The 18821-nt window shown below is 40.3% G+C and overlaps 1 protein-coding gene across 1 annotated transcript in view; it reads right to left on the bottom strand.

Moving 5' to 3' along the window:
* Positions 1-3772: 3772 nt before the first annotated feature.
* Positions 3773-18821, bottom strand: part of LOC126162155 (odorant receptor Or2-like) — a 61164-nt gene continuing 46115 nt past the window's right edge. The window contains exon 4 of the mRNA XM_049918462.1: positions 3773-4217. Within this exon, the coding sequence (XP_049774419.1) occupies positions 4161-4217 (57 nt within the window). The 3' untranslated portion in view covers positions 3773-4160. The remainder of the gene's footprint in view (positions 4218-18821) is intronic.

Here is an 18821-nt window from a genome sequence, read left to right as displayed (position 1 = left end):
CTTTGAAAAGTTCTAATTTCGACAGCCCATGAACAAGGTTTTCAACCTCAAATAGCACTCTCCAAGTCGCCGGTGAGAAGAGACCACCATAGTATATCTGAACCTGATGACGCACTGTGACTACCAGACCTACCACCAATAAACTGCCCTCTACCAGTGCCCACAGCTCTCTGCTCCTGTTCGTAGGAGCTGCTCTACCTCTTCCAGCGGCTTCTCGTGCTACCATTGCACAAGCTACAAGTTTATAAGTGAATGTTGATTACTGTATCTTACGTGATGAGCGCAATATTCAAAGCAAGCACCTCAGAATGCTCATCATGTACGTACTTCTCACTATGTGTTATTTAGCTATGGAATAAACAAAATTTAAATGAATTTAACGTTAGTGATACACAATTCACTTAAAATCTAACCTATCAAAGTTACGCTTATTGTTCAATTTCTGTCCACATCCAGTGAGTTCTTACAGAGTGTACTTGGTGTAGGGAGGTCATCTTTAGTGCTTTGTCTCGCTACATTGGTAATATAGCCTAATTTAATTACGAAAAACGCTACATATGCTAATTATGGCTAAATCTAGTTACTATTCGTTGTAGCCTAACTCTAAGTTAAATCTACTTTTCTAAAAGTTCTTTGTAATAGACCAGCATAAGAGTGTGGCATGATTGGAATACAAAGATGCCAAAAGTCTTATATTCTTCCACACTCAAGTGTGTTTACATCTACGCTGTATATTTTTTACATACGTAATTTCGTGTCATAAATGCCGCCCAATGACACCTCAACCAGGGTTGTCGGTGCCTGAGTCTACTAACAAATGGCTTAATAAAATCCCATTCACGCACCACTCTTCAACGAAAAGTGGTGATGCGACCATGGTATTGGGTGCTTATTGTGGATAACATCCTGAATTTCCGCTGGTGTCCCTATCATGTTTCAATACACAATCAAAATGCAAATGTTAAAAATACAAAATTCAATGAAATCGTTTGTAGTGTTCAGAGGTTTTTCAGTACAGACAAAATCTCAGTCTCACTTCGCTCGTTACGCTGATACGGTGGAATAGGACAGCCTATTTTATGTGTGTGCCATTAATCACACTTTTTGCATAAAGAAGTAATTTCGTAGCTCCTGGCTTAGCGTCCTTCTATAGGACTTCCTAATCTCTTACCCGTCGCTCTCTGGGCACGAACTTTCTTCCAGCTCCAGTGGTTATTGTGCAAGACTAGACACTGAACTGAAAAGAACACTAAAAGTCGTATTTGCAAATATAAGCCTGACTGCTTCCATTGATGTGATATGTTGCAGAGGGCCATTCGATACTATTGTATAGTGCTTGTCACTGTGAGTTATGTTCAATTGTTTCTCTGGAATTTTTGAGCAAAATGGTGCAAACATCTTTTGATCTCAGGTATAAGAATTCATAGCCGATATGCTTTAAAGTCCCACACTGGAGTCGAAAATCACAGTGTAGATGCACAATAATTGTATCTTTCTGTTGTTGTGTTATCTACTGAAATGTTTGCATACTGTATTCCTGAGTTATTTTTTGTAAACTATAACCTGCTATAATGAGTGAAGCTGTAAACGTTTCTTTACTTAATTTGTCTTCTGTTGGTATTTTGGTGAGTCAGAGACATGCCAAGCGATGTTCTCAATAGAAAAACAATAAAGAATTTAGGACTTTAGACGATTCCTAATACTATTGTTCATTCTTAAATCCTGCTCATACGAGTAATGTGCATACCTTATTAGATAAATTCCATACCCTCAAAGTAGCATGGAACACAACGGCTATGAGAAAAAGCAGTGTGACTATAAGTGTGAAACAGGACTTCATTTCAAAGCACCATCTGCAAGAAAGTTTTTTCTTTCTGTTTCACATATACATTGCTATAATAAAAAAAAATGGATATCCCTTTAGCAACGCAAACAATAAGCCCACTGCTTTTGATTTTCATAGTGCATCTGCTTGTGCAGTTTTATCATAACTGATTATAAACGTTGTGATGTACGCAATTCTTGAAATGTCCATGTTAAGGATTACAAATAACCATTGCGTTTAGAAAATCTGAGCTAAGGAGAAGAATTTCTTTCTCAAGGAGACAAATTTTTTAGTTCACAAATTACCTATAGTGTCCTACATTACCGCATTGCCACAAATATTTGGATAGGCTTTTTAATTGTGGATTTCATGTTAGAATTTTATCTAGGAGCAACCATAATCTGTAGTACTTCTTGAGGTACAGAGTTTCTCACGATCATTTAGAATTTTTTCTTGTGTATGGTCTAAGTTATAACATGAGTCCAACAAAAATACTGTCTCAATCATCTCTGAGAGTACTGTTCTTTATGAACACTATCGCTAATATAAGCAATATTGAAAACGGGAAATCTTTAGGATTAATGAATTCATTTATCCTAAGAATCTATGCAGTGAGTGGACCAGTGATCTTGAAAATGAAGTTATAGCAACTCTCTTTGATTTACTACTACTACTACTACTACTACCACCACCACCACTGCCATTATTATTATTATTACATCTTGGGATATGTTGTCCAGAAGATTCTTTTGATGATAAGGTATGCTGAAAGTAAATAACTCATTACTTCTCCTAAGAGACTCACATACCCACCTGAAGGAATTTTTAAAACTGACCACCACAAGGAAAACATATTCATTTTGTCTCAGTGACATTTAACTTGAACTCTTCGTAGAGCTATGTCAGAATCATTACTATATGCTCCGCTATTGAAAAATAAGTTGGTGTGTTTCGGAAACAACAGATGCTAATAACTGCAGTTCATTGTACACCAAGAGCACATACAAAGGAAGGAAAAGCTGCTGTAAAAAAGCAAATATAGTTGTAAGGAGGAAAAGGCAGGGAAACCAATTTAATTGGTAATGTGTGATATTAATTCATATTTTATAAATGTTTTTTATAGTATAGTGAAATAAAAAAATAAAGAAAAATGCTACATGTAGTTCTACTGCTGTAAAACAATCCTTCCTTCCTGAAAATTATTCTCTGGAGTCTGCCAGCATTATCTGTATCGTTATTCCTACTCGTAATATTAATACTTTTGTTTACATGTGATTTTACCTGATTATCCATACTTTTCAATGGCAAAGAAAAAGAAAGCGAAGGCTGAGCAATTAGGTGTTACTTAGCACTCTCAGCTATTCTCATACATCTTCATTTCTGCTATAGTCAAGCAGTGATTAATACCTTATGTTGAAAAGTATCAAGCCTTCTGGTACGCCCCTTTTCATTTAATATGAGAATAACACTCTGCTTACAAGATAAGGAGGAGGTGGGATATGATAAAAGTGAACTGGACTGCAGTGACTGTATGTACTGACTTCTAAATAACTTCAAATCAACTACATTTAGCGTGGTTAAAACCTTCTTTTCTTTTTACTTTTTAAATGATGTGGTAACAGGGAAGCACGCTGGATCTGGGATAGCCACAGCAGTGTCTGAGGTAAAGAAAAGAAACGGCATCTGCCCAGAGAGGCAGCCTTAGCTTGGTATCCGTCTACATTCACAACCTAATTGGACCATATAATCTGCCATAGTAATTTAGTACTTCTTTTATCTGACATACAGGCAATTTATAAGTTATCAATGTAAAATAATTGTGTTCCAAGCTCATAACGTGCTTTATTGCTAATTGCACATACAATACACCACCCTTGCGTGCGATATTCAATATTTTCCATAAATCAAATGCTATTGCTTATCTGAAGATTGGTTTCTACAAGCGAATATTGAGTGCATGTTCTTACACATAGTCAATATGGTTCGACATTCTAAACTATGCATGTAACATTTAAATATTGACGTTTTCACAGACTTGCCATCGCATTTGACTAAAGAAGATACACAACATTTCGCATAAATATGTTTAGGCTACTGAAATAATTGCTGAATATGGTATTTAATTACTTTGGGTTCAAATAAAGCTATATAAAGTTTTTTAATGAATAAGAAACGATCTTCATTTGAAATAATGAATAAACAGCTAATAAATAAATACTCATACTGTATGTAGTGATGTGTCAGTCACTTCCTATTTTGACATCTCTTGTGTTTTCTGGTTCGTTTCCATATGTCAGCTTCTTGGAGGCACGTTGGATTCAATGAGGTAATCTCCTTAAAGATTTCTCATCTGCCGTAAGAGCGTGTAGTATGTGTACGAAGCGTTTATCAGCTATAAAGGAAAAGAAAGAATAATTTTTAGCTAACAATAAAATTATAATTTATGGTAATAGCAGTCAGTAATTAAGTCGATAATTGAAGTTTCTATTATCTTTTGTGCATGCAAATATGTATGGAGCGTCAATACACTTTATTTTAATATGAAAAGTTAAAACAAGCATTTTCATACCATTAGTATTAACCACCGCGTCTGACGGCCACAAAAAGCGGAAGATCGTTCATGTTTATCACATTAGGCGAGCGTAACCGCAATTACAATTGGAGTAATATAGTTTATTGCACAAAAAACTCACAAAATAATGTGGCTACAGGGGAATACCTTTCTACAGATCACTGAATCGCAAATGGAGCTTACGTGCCAGCATAATTCCTCGAAAGCCGAATTGCCCCAAACCAAAAGGTTCAAAATAAGTACGAAAACGAAAATTTTCGATCCATCATACTTCTAAACTCAGACGATAAAACTGTAGCCCGATGCTTTACCGGACCCGTCAAGACGATTATGAACAAAATTATTAGTGCGAGCCAGTTTTGTACCGTACCAAGCAGATCAATATTCGACACAATTCTCGGGTGATCGTCAGCGGAGAAGCAACAGATACGTTTCTTAACAAATGCTCAGTTAAACAAAGACGCCCATTACCTATGGCACTATTCATTATACCGCTCGGCCCATTACTGCGCAAAACCTCCTCATCCTGCACGGGTCTAAATGTGGGAAGCTGACGCACAGTTTGTAAAGCTTACGCGGATGATCTAGGGATATTTGTTACAGATACCCAAGACTTGGGCAAGCTAAAGGAAAATTTAAATCTTTACAAAAGAGTATCTTGTGCAGCGATAAACCCCATGAAAATTGGTCACATATCCACGGGGCTACACACAATTCCAACGGCCTTCGTCAGCCTTGGTAAGTAATAAAAAAATACAAAATTCTCAGAGTAGATATCCAAGCCAACATCCAACAAATGACAGTTTACAACTGGCGAACACTACAGTGTGACCCAGGGGGAACGGTCAGTTTTCAGAGACATGACAGAAACACTCATTTTAAGCAAAAAACTTCATATGGACGTATGCCATGAATGCCCAGTTCTGAATGGTTTCCTAGATAGAGCACATTTAGTGTACATTTGTTCTTGGGCTAGAGCGTACATATGTGTCTTACCCATCCAAAAACCTCTTTGGCGTTTTATTCCAGCCCAACGTAACTTGTTGCTTTCAACCTCTTTGCTTGGGATGTCTTTCTGCCATTAAACCAACCCACTGAACGTGCAGTTGTCCATGATGTTTTGTGAGTGAACTAGTGCAACGGATTGAGAGCGCTTCAAGAGAAGCATCAGTTAACTGTGTTTGTACACAAGATAGCTAAAATGGCACACATCTGTATCAATGAAGAGTACGCAGATGTGGTGTATATTTACACTTTTTAATATGGTGCTGCTCCAGCTATTATCGGAGAATTCAGTCGGCGTTTTCAGCCGTCGAATTCCTGACCGTGGAGTGTTTACCAGAGTTTTCAGCACATTGCATGAAACACGTATCATTCTTATTTTTCTTCTAAACGTGTAGTTTAACAACCTGTGCAGAAACAGCAACACGTTGTTGAAATAGTGTAGAGTAGTCCTATTACCAGGAGGCGGAAACTCCTTGGACGTATCAACGTCCTATGAACACGTGTATTGCGAACATCACACGTGGAAAACATGTACCCAGTTTGACATACTGTGTGTCCACAATCTTCATATTGCTGACAATGCCACACGACTTGGATTTTGTCACTGATGAAATGACTACTAATACCATTCACTGATGAAGCCATGTTTACAAGGAATGGAATAAAAAATACCCGTAATAATCAGCGAAGGTACAGAAAAATCCACATGTTATACAATTTTTAAGTTCGTTTTTTGTCCAATGTTTGGTGCGGCAAGATCGGTAGTATGTGGACAGATCCAGACGAGCGAATGATAGTATTACTTGCATTTTTTGGAAAATTCTTTTGTTGAAAACATTGAGGACGTTCCTTTGGCCACACGGACTGCTACGTACTTGCAGCATTAGAAAGCTCCTGCACATTTTACTAGACATCTGAGGGAGCATCTCAACCGCACTTATCCTAATCGCTGGACTGATCGTGGCAGTACAATTAACTGGGCACCAAGATTGCCAACTTACGCCACTGGATTTTTGTTTGTGAGTTTGAATGAAGTCAGAGGTAAACAAATGATAGGTGAATACGCGGGATGAACTGCTCGGTCGCTTCATGGATGCTGCTGCTCTCATTAGGGAACGTGCATTGGCACTCAGACAAGAACACAACGTGTTTTCCCAAGAGTGCACAAATGCACTGAATTTCATGATGGGATATTATAAAATTTGTTATGAACTGTACAAGAGCTGTAATGTGAGGTGTGTGATAATGCTTAGAGATGAATCTGTTAATAACAGATATTTCCCGATTGCTACTTTGTAAAACGAATGTTTTAATGTGTATTGTCTGTTGTACATGTGTACATGTGTTAATCTGGTAATGTATTGAATATGACGGAAAATAAATAACAATGTACTGTAAATGTGGTCTGCCTCGGAAACCATTCGGAATAGGGCATACGTTCATATGAAGTTTTCTGTTTCTATTGAGCGTTCCTGTCGTATCTTTGAATGTTGACCATTCCTTCTGAACACTTTGTGTGTTTCACAAGAACACTAACAAAGCAAACGCATCAACAAATCGGACATTGACAGAGAAGGTGAAGTTAACAAACACACGTTTACTACCAAACCTTGGTTTATAGCCCAAATTCTAAACTTGCCAAAGAAATGAATCGAGCTGTAATACAAGAGGTCTCCTGGCTGCAATGGCCTGGAGATTTATTTAAGGTTGCAGACACTATAGTCATTATAAAATCAGAAGAAGGAGTCCTCGACCTAATCGATTTTATGCCACAGTGCGCTGCTCTGCTGATACACGGGACATCCAAAATCATAGAAAACAACCCGGCTAGTCCGACAACTGTCTTGTTCGGGCCGGCCACAGTGGCCGAGCGTTTCTAGGCCATTCAGTCTGGAACAGCGCGACCGCTACGGTCACAGGTTCGAATCCTGCCTCGGCCATGGATGTGTGTGATGTCCTTAGGTTAGTTAGGTTTAAGTACTTCTAAGGGACTGATGACCTCAGATGTCAAGTCCCATAGTGCTCAGAGCCATTTGAACCACTTTTGTCTTGTTCGGAGCATGCTGTCCGAAACAGCGCCAATGGACCACACAAAGATTTCATTTACAATACTACACGCGGAAGAACTAAATAATCGGAAACGTTCTCAATCCCTAAGAGAAGACTGCAAAGAAAGTGTATGCCACAGCCAGAGGAAATCCACTGAAGAATGTCTTTTAGGCAAAATTTCCTCATTATCAGTGGAACATCGTGAGAAAAAATGTAGCAGCGCTTCTTTGTGTCACCAGAAGTCCGCCTCACGTAGTACAAGGCTGTTAAAAGAACGATACCGCCCAGTGAAAAACTAGCAGTCATACGCCTGATCAGGACAGATGCCTGCGACACGTGTAGTGAACCAGACACTGTGGAGCACAGGATTCTGTGCCGAACGGCCGTAGACGTTTGGAAAACTAATAAACTAATACCCAGCCTGACAAACAGATTTTAAGCCATTCCTTGCCTACAAGAAATCTACAACCAAATGGATAGTCACCAATACAGCGCAATCCATCTATAACCTGCAACACAACGAGAAACTACAATTGCTAGCTCATCTATGCGTCCAACTTGAAAAAACAAGGAAAGTACCAAAATATGAAGAAACTTTTAGAATTTCTTAATTACTCCATTAGACATAGCCTTTGCAAAAAATGCGGTGAATATTGAGAACTAGGACCGGCAACAAACTGATTAACAACAAAAAATTGAAGAGCTCATATCAGGACCAGGACGCAGCAACAGCCGGATGAACGAGGTCTCTCTGGAAGGAGTCAGCCTTCCAGAAACACCTAGCCACATTAACTGTATCTAGTGTCAAACCATTTCCAATGTTGAATTAACTAAGTAAATTCGTAAGACAGCAGTAAAGGTTTATTAAAAAAAATGGACAAGTGCGAGAGGACTCGCGCTTTGAGTGTTCCGTGCAAACTTATTCAATACATACTATAAAAGTGGATTTACGTGCGTGTGTGTGTGTTTTCCATATATCCTCTTAAGCCACTGGAGCGGTTTCAATGGAACTGGGTACATATATCCTTTACTTTCAGGCGAAAATCGTTATTTGTATAAGAACCACCTACCGGACGTAATTCAGGAGACATGACTTCATAAACAATGACATGCGCGAAAAACTGCCGCGTTCCAGACGACGTTCAAATTTATTACTTCCGTGATATTAACTATGTTCGCATCACGTCTTGCACCCATTATCTACGTATACCACTGCATATACCTAAAAAATTATATTATTGTGTAACTCATAGATCAGGAGATATGACTTCATAAATACAGAGATGCGTTGAAGAACAGTCGCATCATTTATGCCTCCTTTGCTACTAACTCTATTCGCAAGATATTTCGCAGGCAGTATCCACATATGCCGCTGAATGTATCTACAGACATACATCATTGTACGATACATAGTTTAAGAGGAGGCCCACGAGAAGAAAAGTCCGTGGTGCGTCCGTCACAAACCGTGACAGTGCAAGTGTTAAGTGTCAGCATCCCTCTCCAGCGGGAAGCGAGGAACTGTTTCAGATGAGTTTTATAATTCTTTACTGCTCGTTAAAATGCATCTAAGTTTTCGACTGGACACGAGAAATTTAAACTTTCAGTGGGAACATTAACGACGTTAATTCCTCGTAGGCCCTGCAGGGAGCCGAATGTTCGCGAAGTGTGACGGAAAAGCCTACTAGTGTCATCAGTTCGTTCATTCAGCCAACAGCTGAGGCGCATTTTGGTCACAGCATATGAAAAAACCTTACCTGTGCGAGCCGGACTCACGCTGTGAGGGTCCGTACGAACGTAATTATGTGTATAGACGATAATAATAATAACTGCGTGTGGATGAATGGCATGGTGCAAATCTTTCATTGGACGGACGCCACTTCGGGGACGTACCTGTCCCTACCCAACCTTATTTATCCAACCAGGGAAAGGGGGCCTACAGTTATTAAGGTGGATTCGAAACATGGGCTGTTTCTGGTGACTACTCACATCGTTGAGAGGTGAAGATTACGTTAAAACGAAGACAAAACTCTGTAGTTCGACCGAGACGCGATCCCGCCACTTCTCGGCTTTCATGCACGCGCTTTACCACTATGCTACCAGATCATTTATGTATATGCATAGTACACAGCCAAGGGTCCGCATACCGTGTGTGTCATAGATTTCAGATCAATACCTCAAGCCATTCCTTATAAAAGGGGGGTCTTAACAGTCAGCAGACGGACAACAGAGCGATTCTATAAGAATTCCTTTTTTTGCTGCTTGAGGCACGGAAACCTAGAAACGACCGACGAAACTACATGAATAATTGTCGCTACAACCTGTCAACGCACTCCGCTGATTTCATAAACAGTCCACAAGTCCTTTTGGTAAGTCATCCCTTACGAGGTTATTCACTTGATCTCGCACCCTCTAATATTTACTTTTCCCTTTCCTTATCGAACAACCGGCAAGAAAAATTGATTTCCAGACGAAAAACGCTTCAAACGTGGCTTGACGACATCTCCAACTTTGAACGAGTAGGTTTCTACGGGAATGGAATCGCTAAAGTACCTGAGTATTGTCAGACAGTTTCGGGTAATGTAAGGAAATATATTGCTGATGATTAATATCGCTCTTCTGTTTACTAATGTGTTCAGTAAACTAATGGAAAAACGCTACTAAATTATGCACTGTACTAATACAAATGAAGCACGACTGACTACTATAACCCTACGACAAAAGTCTTTTTTTAATAAAACAAGGTATCTGCTCTTTGAGCGTACCTAAAACGTCACGAATTACTCTGGATTTCGAAACTATCTGCATTTACGTGCTGTCGTGTGTCGTAGTCAAGTAGTATGGATATCTGGCAGTGGAAGCAGACGCACAAACAATCCCAGCTAATAAATTATTCAGTGCCGCAACTTTATAAATAAAGTTGTTTATTGACAAAAACAAAAATTATGTTGGCAGACGCAGAAAAAAAGCATTGTCAAGTGTGCTTTATCATAATTTTTCCTCCCTTGCAATGTGGAGGTACTAGAAGTAGTGAGAGGACTTACGCTGTAGAATTTTTCTTAAGAATTTCTTATTTATTTGCGATGTGGCTGATGGAAGCTCTGTCGCAGAATGGGTGAAAAAACAGCCTCAATCGAGACTGGAACCGAGACCCAACACGGTCGCGACCCCGTTACCTCAGAGGTAGCCAGAGAGCTGTGGCGCACGTCTTTCTCTTCTTGCCCCAGTGGTGGATAGGTCAGACAAATCGCAACGTAAAAGACGAGATTAATTGCAATTTCCGCGTGGAACGACCTCCCTGGAGTCAAATATTAAGCGTTAATCGCTCGCATTATTCAATGGATAGTAGCAAAATACAAAATGAATTTAGCAGGATATTTCTGGGCCATCCAGAAAGTCACTCAACTGTCACCCAGCTGTCAAACGGATTATATGTTGTTGGCATGTTTCACTTATACTGCCAGCAGAAAGAATTCGATTCATTAGCCGACGTGTTCCTTGAGTAGGCACGGAACCGACTACAGCTTGTGTCTGAAAAGCGCAGCTGGCAAGGACCGAAATACCAGAAGCATACGTCAACGAGTTTTATTCCCATTTCTGTAACTAGGTTTGGGGTCTTTCTGTGAAACACACGTGAAGATCTATTTAAAAAGATGTCTTCTTGTATTTGCCATCAATTTAGATAATCTGACTTACATTAATGCTGCAGATAATCAGGTAACAAATATTAGCTTCTGCTATGCATATGAAATGACAGTAACTACACCTTTTTAAATAATCTGGTTGCTTCATTTTTACTTATCAGAAATATACTGACCATAAGTTACTTGAACAAATAGGCAATGCTCTCCGATTCACATATATCTGACAAGGCTTAATGCAATCGAAAAACAATGACTGAGGAAAGGATGCCGATAATCAGGTAACAAATATTAGCTTCTGCTATGCATATGAAATGACAGTAACTACACCTTTTTAAATAATCTGGTTGCTTCATTTTTACTTATCAGAAATATACTGACCATAAGTTACTTGAACAAATAGGCAATGCTCTCCGATTCACATATATCTGACAAGGCTTAATGCAATCGAAAAACAATGACTGAGGAAAGGATGCCGATAATCAGGTAACAAATATTAGCTTCTGCTATGCATATGAAATGACAGTAACTACACCTTTTTAAATAATCTGGTTGCTTCATTTTTACTTATCAGAAATATACTGACCATAAGTTACTTGAACAAATAGGCAATGCTCTCCGATTCACATATATCTGACAAGGCTTAATGCAATCGAAAAACAATGACTGAGGAAAGGATGCCATTGAAGTGCTATTACACAAATGACAAACGTCCGTAAATAACTCGTATTGCCTTTAGAGACATATAAAGTGCAATCCAGAAAATGTTTAGCAACTGAGTGATAGTTAAAGGACTGCCAAGATTATCCTACTAAGTTCACTAGACATTACCTTGTAACTTTGATGAAATACACTGAACAACTCTTGCATAATAAGTGATAGTGATCTAGAAAATCTAATGTTTCAGCTAAAAGAGTGTCACTTTAAAATAAAATATAATTTCGTCAATTAATTTAAAAAATCTCTCTCTGTCTTTACCACTACTAGAGCCATGAGAGAGTACTCATCTTGTCAATGCCTCACTACTTATGAGCTACTGCAACTGTAGTCATTGATTCAAATCTTGCTGGAAACGTATATTTAAAGAGAGATGTTTTTCCTCCTCCTCTACAGTAATTTAAAAAGATCACGGCGAGATTAAGTAACGGAATTCTAAGAAACCCTTGAGATCGTACTGCAGTACAGTGTAGATAACAAAACCAGATTTTCGGAATCGTCGGTTAAGTGACGGAGTTCATCAAACTTTACTAATTACTATTCAGTTAATATTTGTTAGTTCGTAGGCACTTTTCTGTGGCTTATTTTCACTATTTTTTGTATGATGGAGTTGGCAGAATCGAAACATTGGATATTCACCACATAGAATATTCCTATTTAAGTATTCATCTTCGAAGCAGCTGCAGAAAACGCAGTCAGAAAATCTGACAAGAAGCCGCTAAAGTTAGTATAAATTTATAAATTATAGATTTCTGAGACATCCCAGTAGATGTGTTGGGAGGGAGGGAGTGGGCATGAACAATGTTGTGGTAGACTGTGACACTAGTTTATCGCCCACGAAACAAAGTGACTATCTTATACGAGAGAAATCAAATAGTTAGCGGAAACATGTAACCTTAGAGAAATTTTGGAGTGACTGATTGATGTATAATGGATCTGTGTTGTGTTTGGGGTGCCAGGGCGTTGATGCTAATAATCCACCGGTGAGCAATTCACACACAGAAATTACGTCTGGAGTATAATCCGACGTGGTGGTAGTTTGTTGTCATGAATCAGCAGCGTATGAACTCTGTCCATCAGTGATGATGTATTACACTTCAATAGTTCCCTTAGAAATACTGTGAGAGCCTAGAGGTGTCGTTCATATGAAACCATCAGCGAATAAATTAATAACACTCTCTGCTGACTATGAAGCGCATAAAAAATATTAAAACCATGCTCGCTGTCTTAAGCATTCTGTAAGTTGAAAAGCTCTTTAACGTAGAAGCTTTTCGGTTTTATTAACAAAATATCAACAATGATTAAATTTTAAACATTACGAGTAAATAATATTTGTCATTCTTTCAGTATTTATGGACTGAATGGCAGTTTTAGTTAAGGATGGCTTATTCTAGACATCACTGTCAGCATTTTTTCCTTGTTCCACGTTCTAATGATAACTGCTTCTCCTTTCATCTTAGCAGAAGCTGGACTCGAAATTTTATCGCAGACATTCATTGGTGTCATTATCTCCATGGCTACTAGAACCCGCGTTTTTGGTCATTCTTGATTTGGATCCCTATGCAATTCATAGCTTATGAGGTCTTGCTGTGGATATTTACCTTTTGTAATCAATGTGTTGTTGGCTTTTCAATTGAAACCGTGTCTTTCGGAGATAGTGCCACTGACATTCTTCTTAAAAAACAGTCTATAACGATCAAAAGATGTGTTGCCTCCTCAAAATTCTTATAATATAACCACTTCAGACCCTCCAAAAATGTGAATTGTGTCCGGTGAATTTGCATTTCAATTTTCAATATGATAGTTATTGATACAGTTTGCAGTAGGTACATCTGAGTATTATTAGTAGCTATTCTCTAGACCTAAATCTAGTAACAGAAATGGGGATAGTTATGTGCCCACATAAGTGAATCATTCCTGCTGGCAGCTTACGGCACATGAAACTTGGCAACAACACAGAATATGTTTGGCAACTGTGTGACCGACGAGTTACTTTCTGAATGGCACATAAATATGCTGCTAAATTCACTGATATTTTGCTGTCGCTTCCATTGAATAATCTGAGTGATTTTCCCTTAAGGTGTGACATGGTTTTGAGTCCAGGGAGGTCGCTTCACTCGGAAATTGCAATTAATCTCGCCTTTTACGTTACAGTTTATCTGTCATAGCCACCGCTGGGGCAGGAAGGGAATGACGAGTGCAGCATCAATTCACAAGCTTTAAGATGCCAGATCGAAAATCAATACGGAATTCTTAAGAAAAATTCTACGTCGTAAGTCCTCTCTCTACATCCAGCGCCCCCACATTGTAAGCAGGAAAATGCACAATTGATAATCCTTTTGTCTGCTTCTGTCAATATAATTTTTGGTTTTCGTGAATAAACAATTTTATTTATGAAATTGCGGCACTGAATTAATTTCTTAGCGTCTTCTTTATGCGTCTAATCCAACTGCCAAGTTTCCGCATTGACACAGGACAGCATGTAAACACAGACCCTTTCTTAAGTCTGAAGCGCACACTTTCGTGACGATTTAGGCGCACTTGTGTTACAAATACTTAATGTTTCATTAAATAAGACTTTCGTAGTAAGGTTATCATGGTAAGTTGTACTTTATATTAGTATACTACGTATTTTAATAGCGTTTTCCATTATTTTACTGAACACAACAGTAAACATAAAAGAGAAATTAATCCTCAAAAATATATTTACTAACATTACCTAAAACAGTCTGACAATGCTCAGGTGGTTTATCGATTCCACGCCTGTAGAAGCCTGCTCCTTCGGAGTCAAAGATGTCGTCAAGCCAGGTTTGAAATGTCTTTCGTCTGGAAATGAATTTTCTTGTCTGTTGTTCGATAAGGGGCGGAAAGGTAAACATTTGAGGGTGCAAGATCAGGTGAAGAACAGCGTGAGGAATGAGTTACCAAACAGACTCCTGGACAGTCTTGTTCGTGAAATCAAAAAAATGGCTATGAGCACTATGGGACTTAACATCTTAGGTCATCAGTCCCCTAGAACTTAGAACTACTTAAACCTAACTAACCTAAGGACATCACACACATCCATGCCCGAGGCAGGATTCGAACCTACGACCGTAGCAGTCCCGCGGCTCCGGACTGCAGCGCCTAGAACCGCACGGCCACCGCGGCCGGCTCGTGAAATCACCAGGGCGCGTTAAACTGTAGAAGCGACAACAGGTGCAGTTTTGTTTGTAGTTTTTGTTATACCGGGACTGAAATGCGCCTCAGTTGTTGGTAAAAATGTCAGCGCGATGGGAACACCCCAGCGGAGAACTAACTAAAGGCAATATAATATCTGTTCACATTGCCCTTTTCTCGACGAAATGTCTTTTGTTAGAGCTTAGCCCTTTATTCCTTCTTAAGAAGTTAATATAAAGGCATCATAGACTGAAGCGCCGAAGAAACTGGTATAGGCATCCGTATTCAAATACAGAGATATGTAAACAGGCAGAATACGGCACTGCTGTCGGCAACGTCTATATAAGACAACAAGTGTCTGGCGCAGTTGTTAGATCGGTTACTGCTGCTAGGATGGCAGGTTATCAAGATTTAAGTGAGTTTGAAGTGGTGTTATAGTCGGCGCATGAGCGGTGGGACACAGCATCTCCGAGGTAGCGATGCAGTGGGGATTTTTCCGTACGACCATTTCACGAGTGTACCGTGAATATCAGGAATCCGGTAAACATCAAATCTCTGACATCACTGCGGCCGGAAAAAGATCCTGCAAGAAAGGGACCAACGACGACTGAAGAGAATCGTTCAACGTGACAGAAATGCAACCGTTCCTCAAATTGCTGCAGATTTCAATGCTGGGCCATCAACAAGTGTGAGCGTGCGAACCATTTAACGAAACATCATCGATGTGAGCTTTCGGAGCCGAAGGCCCACTCGTGTACCATTCATGACTGCATGACACAAACCTTTACGCCTCGCCTTGACGCGTCAACACTGATATTGGACTGTTGATGACTGGAAACATGTTGCCTGGTCACGCGAGTCCCGTTTCAAATTGTATGGAACGGATGGACGTGTACGGTTATGGAGACAACCGCATGAATCCATGGACCCTGCATGTCAGCAGGGAACTGTTCAAACTGGTGGAGGTTCTCTAATGGTGTGGGGCGGAGTGATATGGGAGCCCGGATACGTTTAGATACGACTCTGACTGGTGGCACGTACGTAAGCATCCTGTCTGATCACCTATATCCATTCATGTCCATTGTGCGTTCCGACGGACTTGGACTAATCCAGCAGGAAAATGCGACATCCCACACTTCCAGAATTGCTAAATAGTGGCTCCAGAAATAATCTTCTGAGTTTAAACACTTCCGCTGGCCACCAAACTCCCCAGAGATGAACATTATTGAGCATATCTGGGACGCCTTGCAATGTACTGTTTAGAAAAGATCTCCACCCAGTCGTAGTCTCGCGGATTTATGGACAGCACTGCAGGACTCATGGTGTCAGTTGCCTCCAGCAGTACTTCAGACATTAGTCGAGTCCATGCCACGTCGTGCTGCGGTACTTCAGCGTGCTTGCACGAGCCCTACACAATATTAGGCAGGTGTACCCGTTTCTTTGGCTCTTCGATGTTTTTCCTCACCAGTAACAATACTGCATATGGTTACTGAACGAGGGATGACGACTTTGAAGCAAACATGTAGTGATATTCATCGCTCTGATTTTTGTTGCTTTGAATTAGAGCATGCAATACTCCTACATCTAACCTCTGCATCTAGCATATTGGATGCAAATGTCGCAGTTAGTCACACATGTTAATTATCAAGACTTCCTGAATGTGTAAATTCATTGATGCCAGGAACATCTTTCTTGAACCAAGAAAATCGTTTTCTGACATGATTTGTCCGACAGCACTCGCATCACTCACGACAGAAATGTTTCAAGCTGCTTCCGCTGCCTGCACCTCTTCATTATACACATAGCGCACAATATGTCCCAAATGTTAGATATTCATCAACTTGCAACGCTATTTTATAACATTCAAAGAATTTTCGTAAGAGGGAAGTATGTAAAACCTAGTTTATAACTACACGACTAATTCTAGAACATCAAATGAAATACTGTCACTTGACACATATACTCATTGCAGCCTACGAATCTTATGTAACTACACGGTGTTTTCTCGGTTTATCGAAGTTATTTCGCACAGAAAATCGAACTACAGTAAGGAACAGTTCTACGCTGACAATGCGAGAGCAGAAACGTCCCGAAGTGCGCTGTGCCGCGGTCACCTTGTCGGACGGCAGCAGTTTATAACGTTACGGCGCCTGGTGACACGTGGGAGGTGGCCGCTGCAAAGCGAGGAAACTCTCGCGCTGAAAGTGTTTTGGTCTTAGACGCAGTCACGATCTATTTCGTGGAGCGTTTAGCCTTTACTAGCTGGTTACAAAGTGAAGAAAATTATCTTAGAGGTTCCACCTGATTAACACCTTTAGTAGAGAGCCGAAATGCGGTTAAAAAATTAAACCAAGGTGTCATCTTGAGCTCGAGGCCTTGTATCTACATTGTGCCAGGTTTATCATTAGGCCAGTAGCAGATACGACACCATACAGCTCGAGCGGTAGACAACACTTTCTCCAGACACATCTGGTTCCTACATTGTTGCCAGAGCGTGCAGATGACAGAACATGGAATTCTGAGGGGCGATCAATTGTATTGACGCCCTAAATGAGTGACTCAGATTGGTCTCTGCTGCGGCCGGCCAGCGGATAGGTTTTATGTCTAAGACTATACATATGATATGGAACATGAAGATAATAATGCTTTGTTGAGGTGAACGTTGAACCCACTCGGACATCTGATTACAGTAGCATGCTGCTTGCCACATTCGGGTAAAGCGTCATCCTGGTAAGAGTCTGCTCTGTGGATTAATGATCGAGGGCCAGTGTTCCGGCCACCCTGATGTTGTTTTTCGGCTTCCCACATCCGAATAGGTGAGTATCAACTTGGCACCCACGTTGCACCTCAGTTACACAGTTTGCAAATATTTCGATAACGTTCTTACACTTTCACCTGGGATAACACTAGATCCAGTCAGATAAGGTACACATATTGTGTTCTCGGAGGAAAAGGAGGCAACAGCAATAGCATCCAGCAACCTTCTACCCCTAATACTGTAGATTCAGAATAACATGCTGAGCCAGAGGAGACACAGTATAAGGCCAGGAAAAAGAAGAAGAGGAGGAAAAGTTGAGGTGAATCTTGGATAGTAGTCATGTTCTGTGAATAAAATACTCTTATTTGTGGGCTAGTCCTCAATTGCTGGCCATTTACAAAACAAAGATACCCAGTGGTGAGCAGACCATAGCGGGCCGCTGTGGCCGAGCGGTTATAGGCGCTTCAGTCGGAAACCGCGCTGATGCTACGGTCGCAGGTTCGAATCCTGCCTCGGGCATGGATGTGTGTGATGTCCTTAGGTTAGTTAGGTTTAAGTAGTTCTAAGTCTAGGGGACTGATGACCTCAGATGTTAAGTCCCATAATGTTAGGGCCATTTGAACTTCTTTTTTTTTTTGAGCACACCATACTTGGTCTTCTCTTACTGAAAGGTTCATGACACTGTTGGTGTAGTACGCTTCCCAGCCACATTAATGTGATCACATGGCAAATATCTGAATAACCACCTTTTGCAACGCTGACCACCGCGAGACGGGCAGGGAGAGATTCAAATAGTTCAAATGGCTCTAAGTACTATGGGATTTAACATCTGAGGTCATCAGTTCCCTAGGCTCAGAACTACTTAAACCTAACAAACCTAAGGACATCACACACATCCATGTCCGAGGCAGGATTCGAACCTGCGACCGTAGCAGCAGCGCGGTTCCGGACTGAAGCACCTAGAACCGCTAGGCCACAGTGGCCGGCGCAGGGAGAGAGTCAGAAAGGTTATGAAAGGTATCGACAGTGAAGTGGAGCCATGCCGACGCCAATGTCATGGCCAGCTGCTCCACTTGTCTCGGTTGAGGACCAATGTTG

The sequence above is a fragment of the Schistocerca cancellata genome, chromosome 1, assembly GCF_023864275.1.
Source record: "Schistocerca cancellata isolate TAMUIC-IGC-003103 chromosome 1, iqSchCanc2.1, whole genome shotgun sequence".
In the NCBI taxonomy this organism is placed as follows: Eukaryota; Metazoa; Arthropoda; class Insecta; order Orthoptera; family Acrididae; genus Schistocerca; species Schistocerca cancellata.
This window is presented reverse-complemented; position numbering and strand designations above follow the sequence as displayed.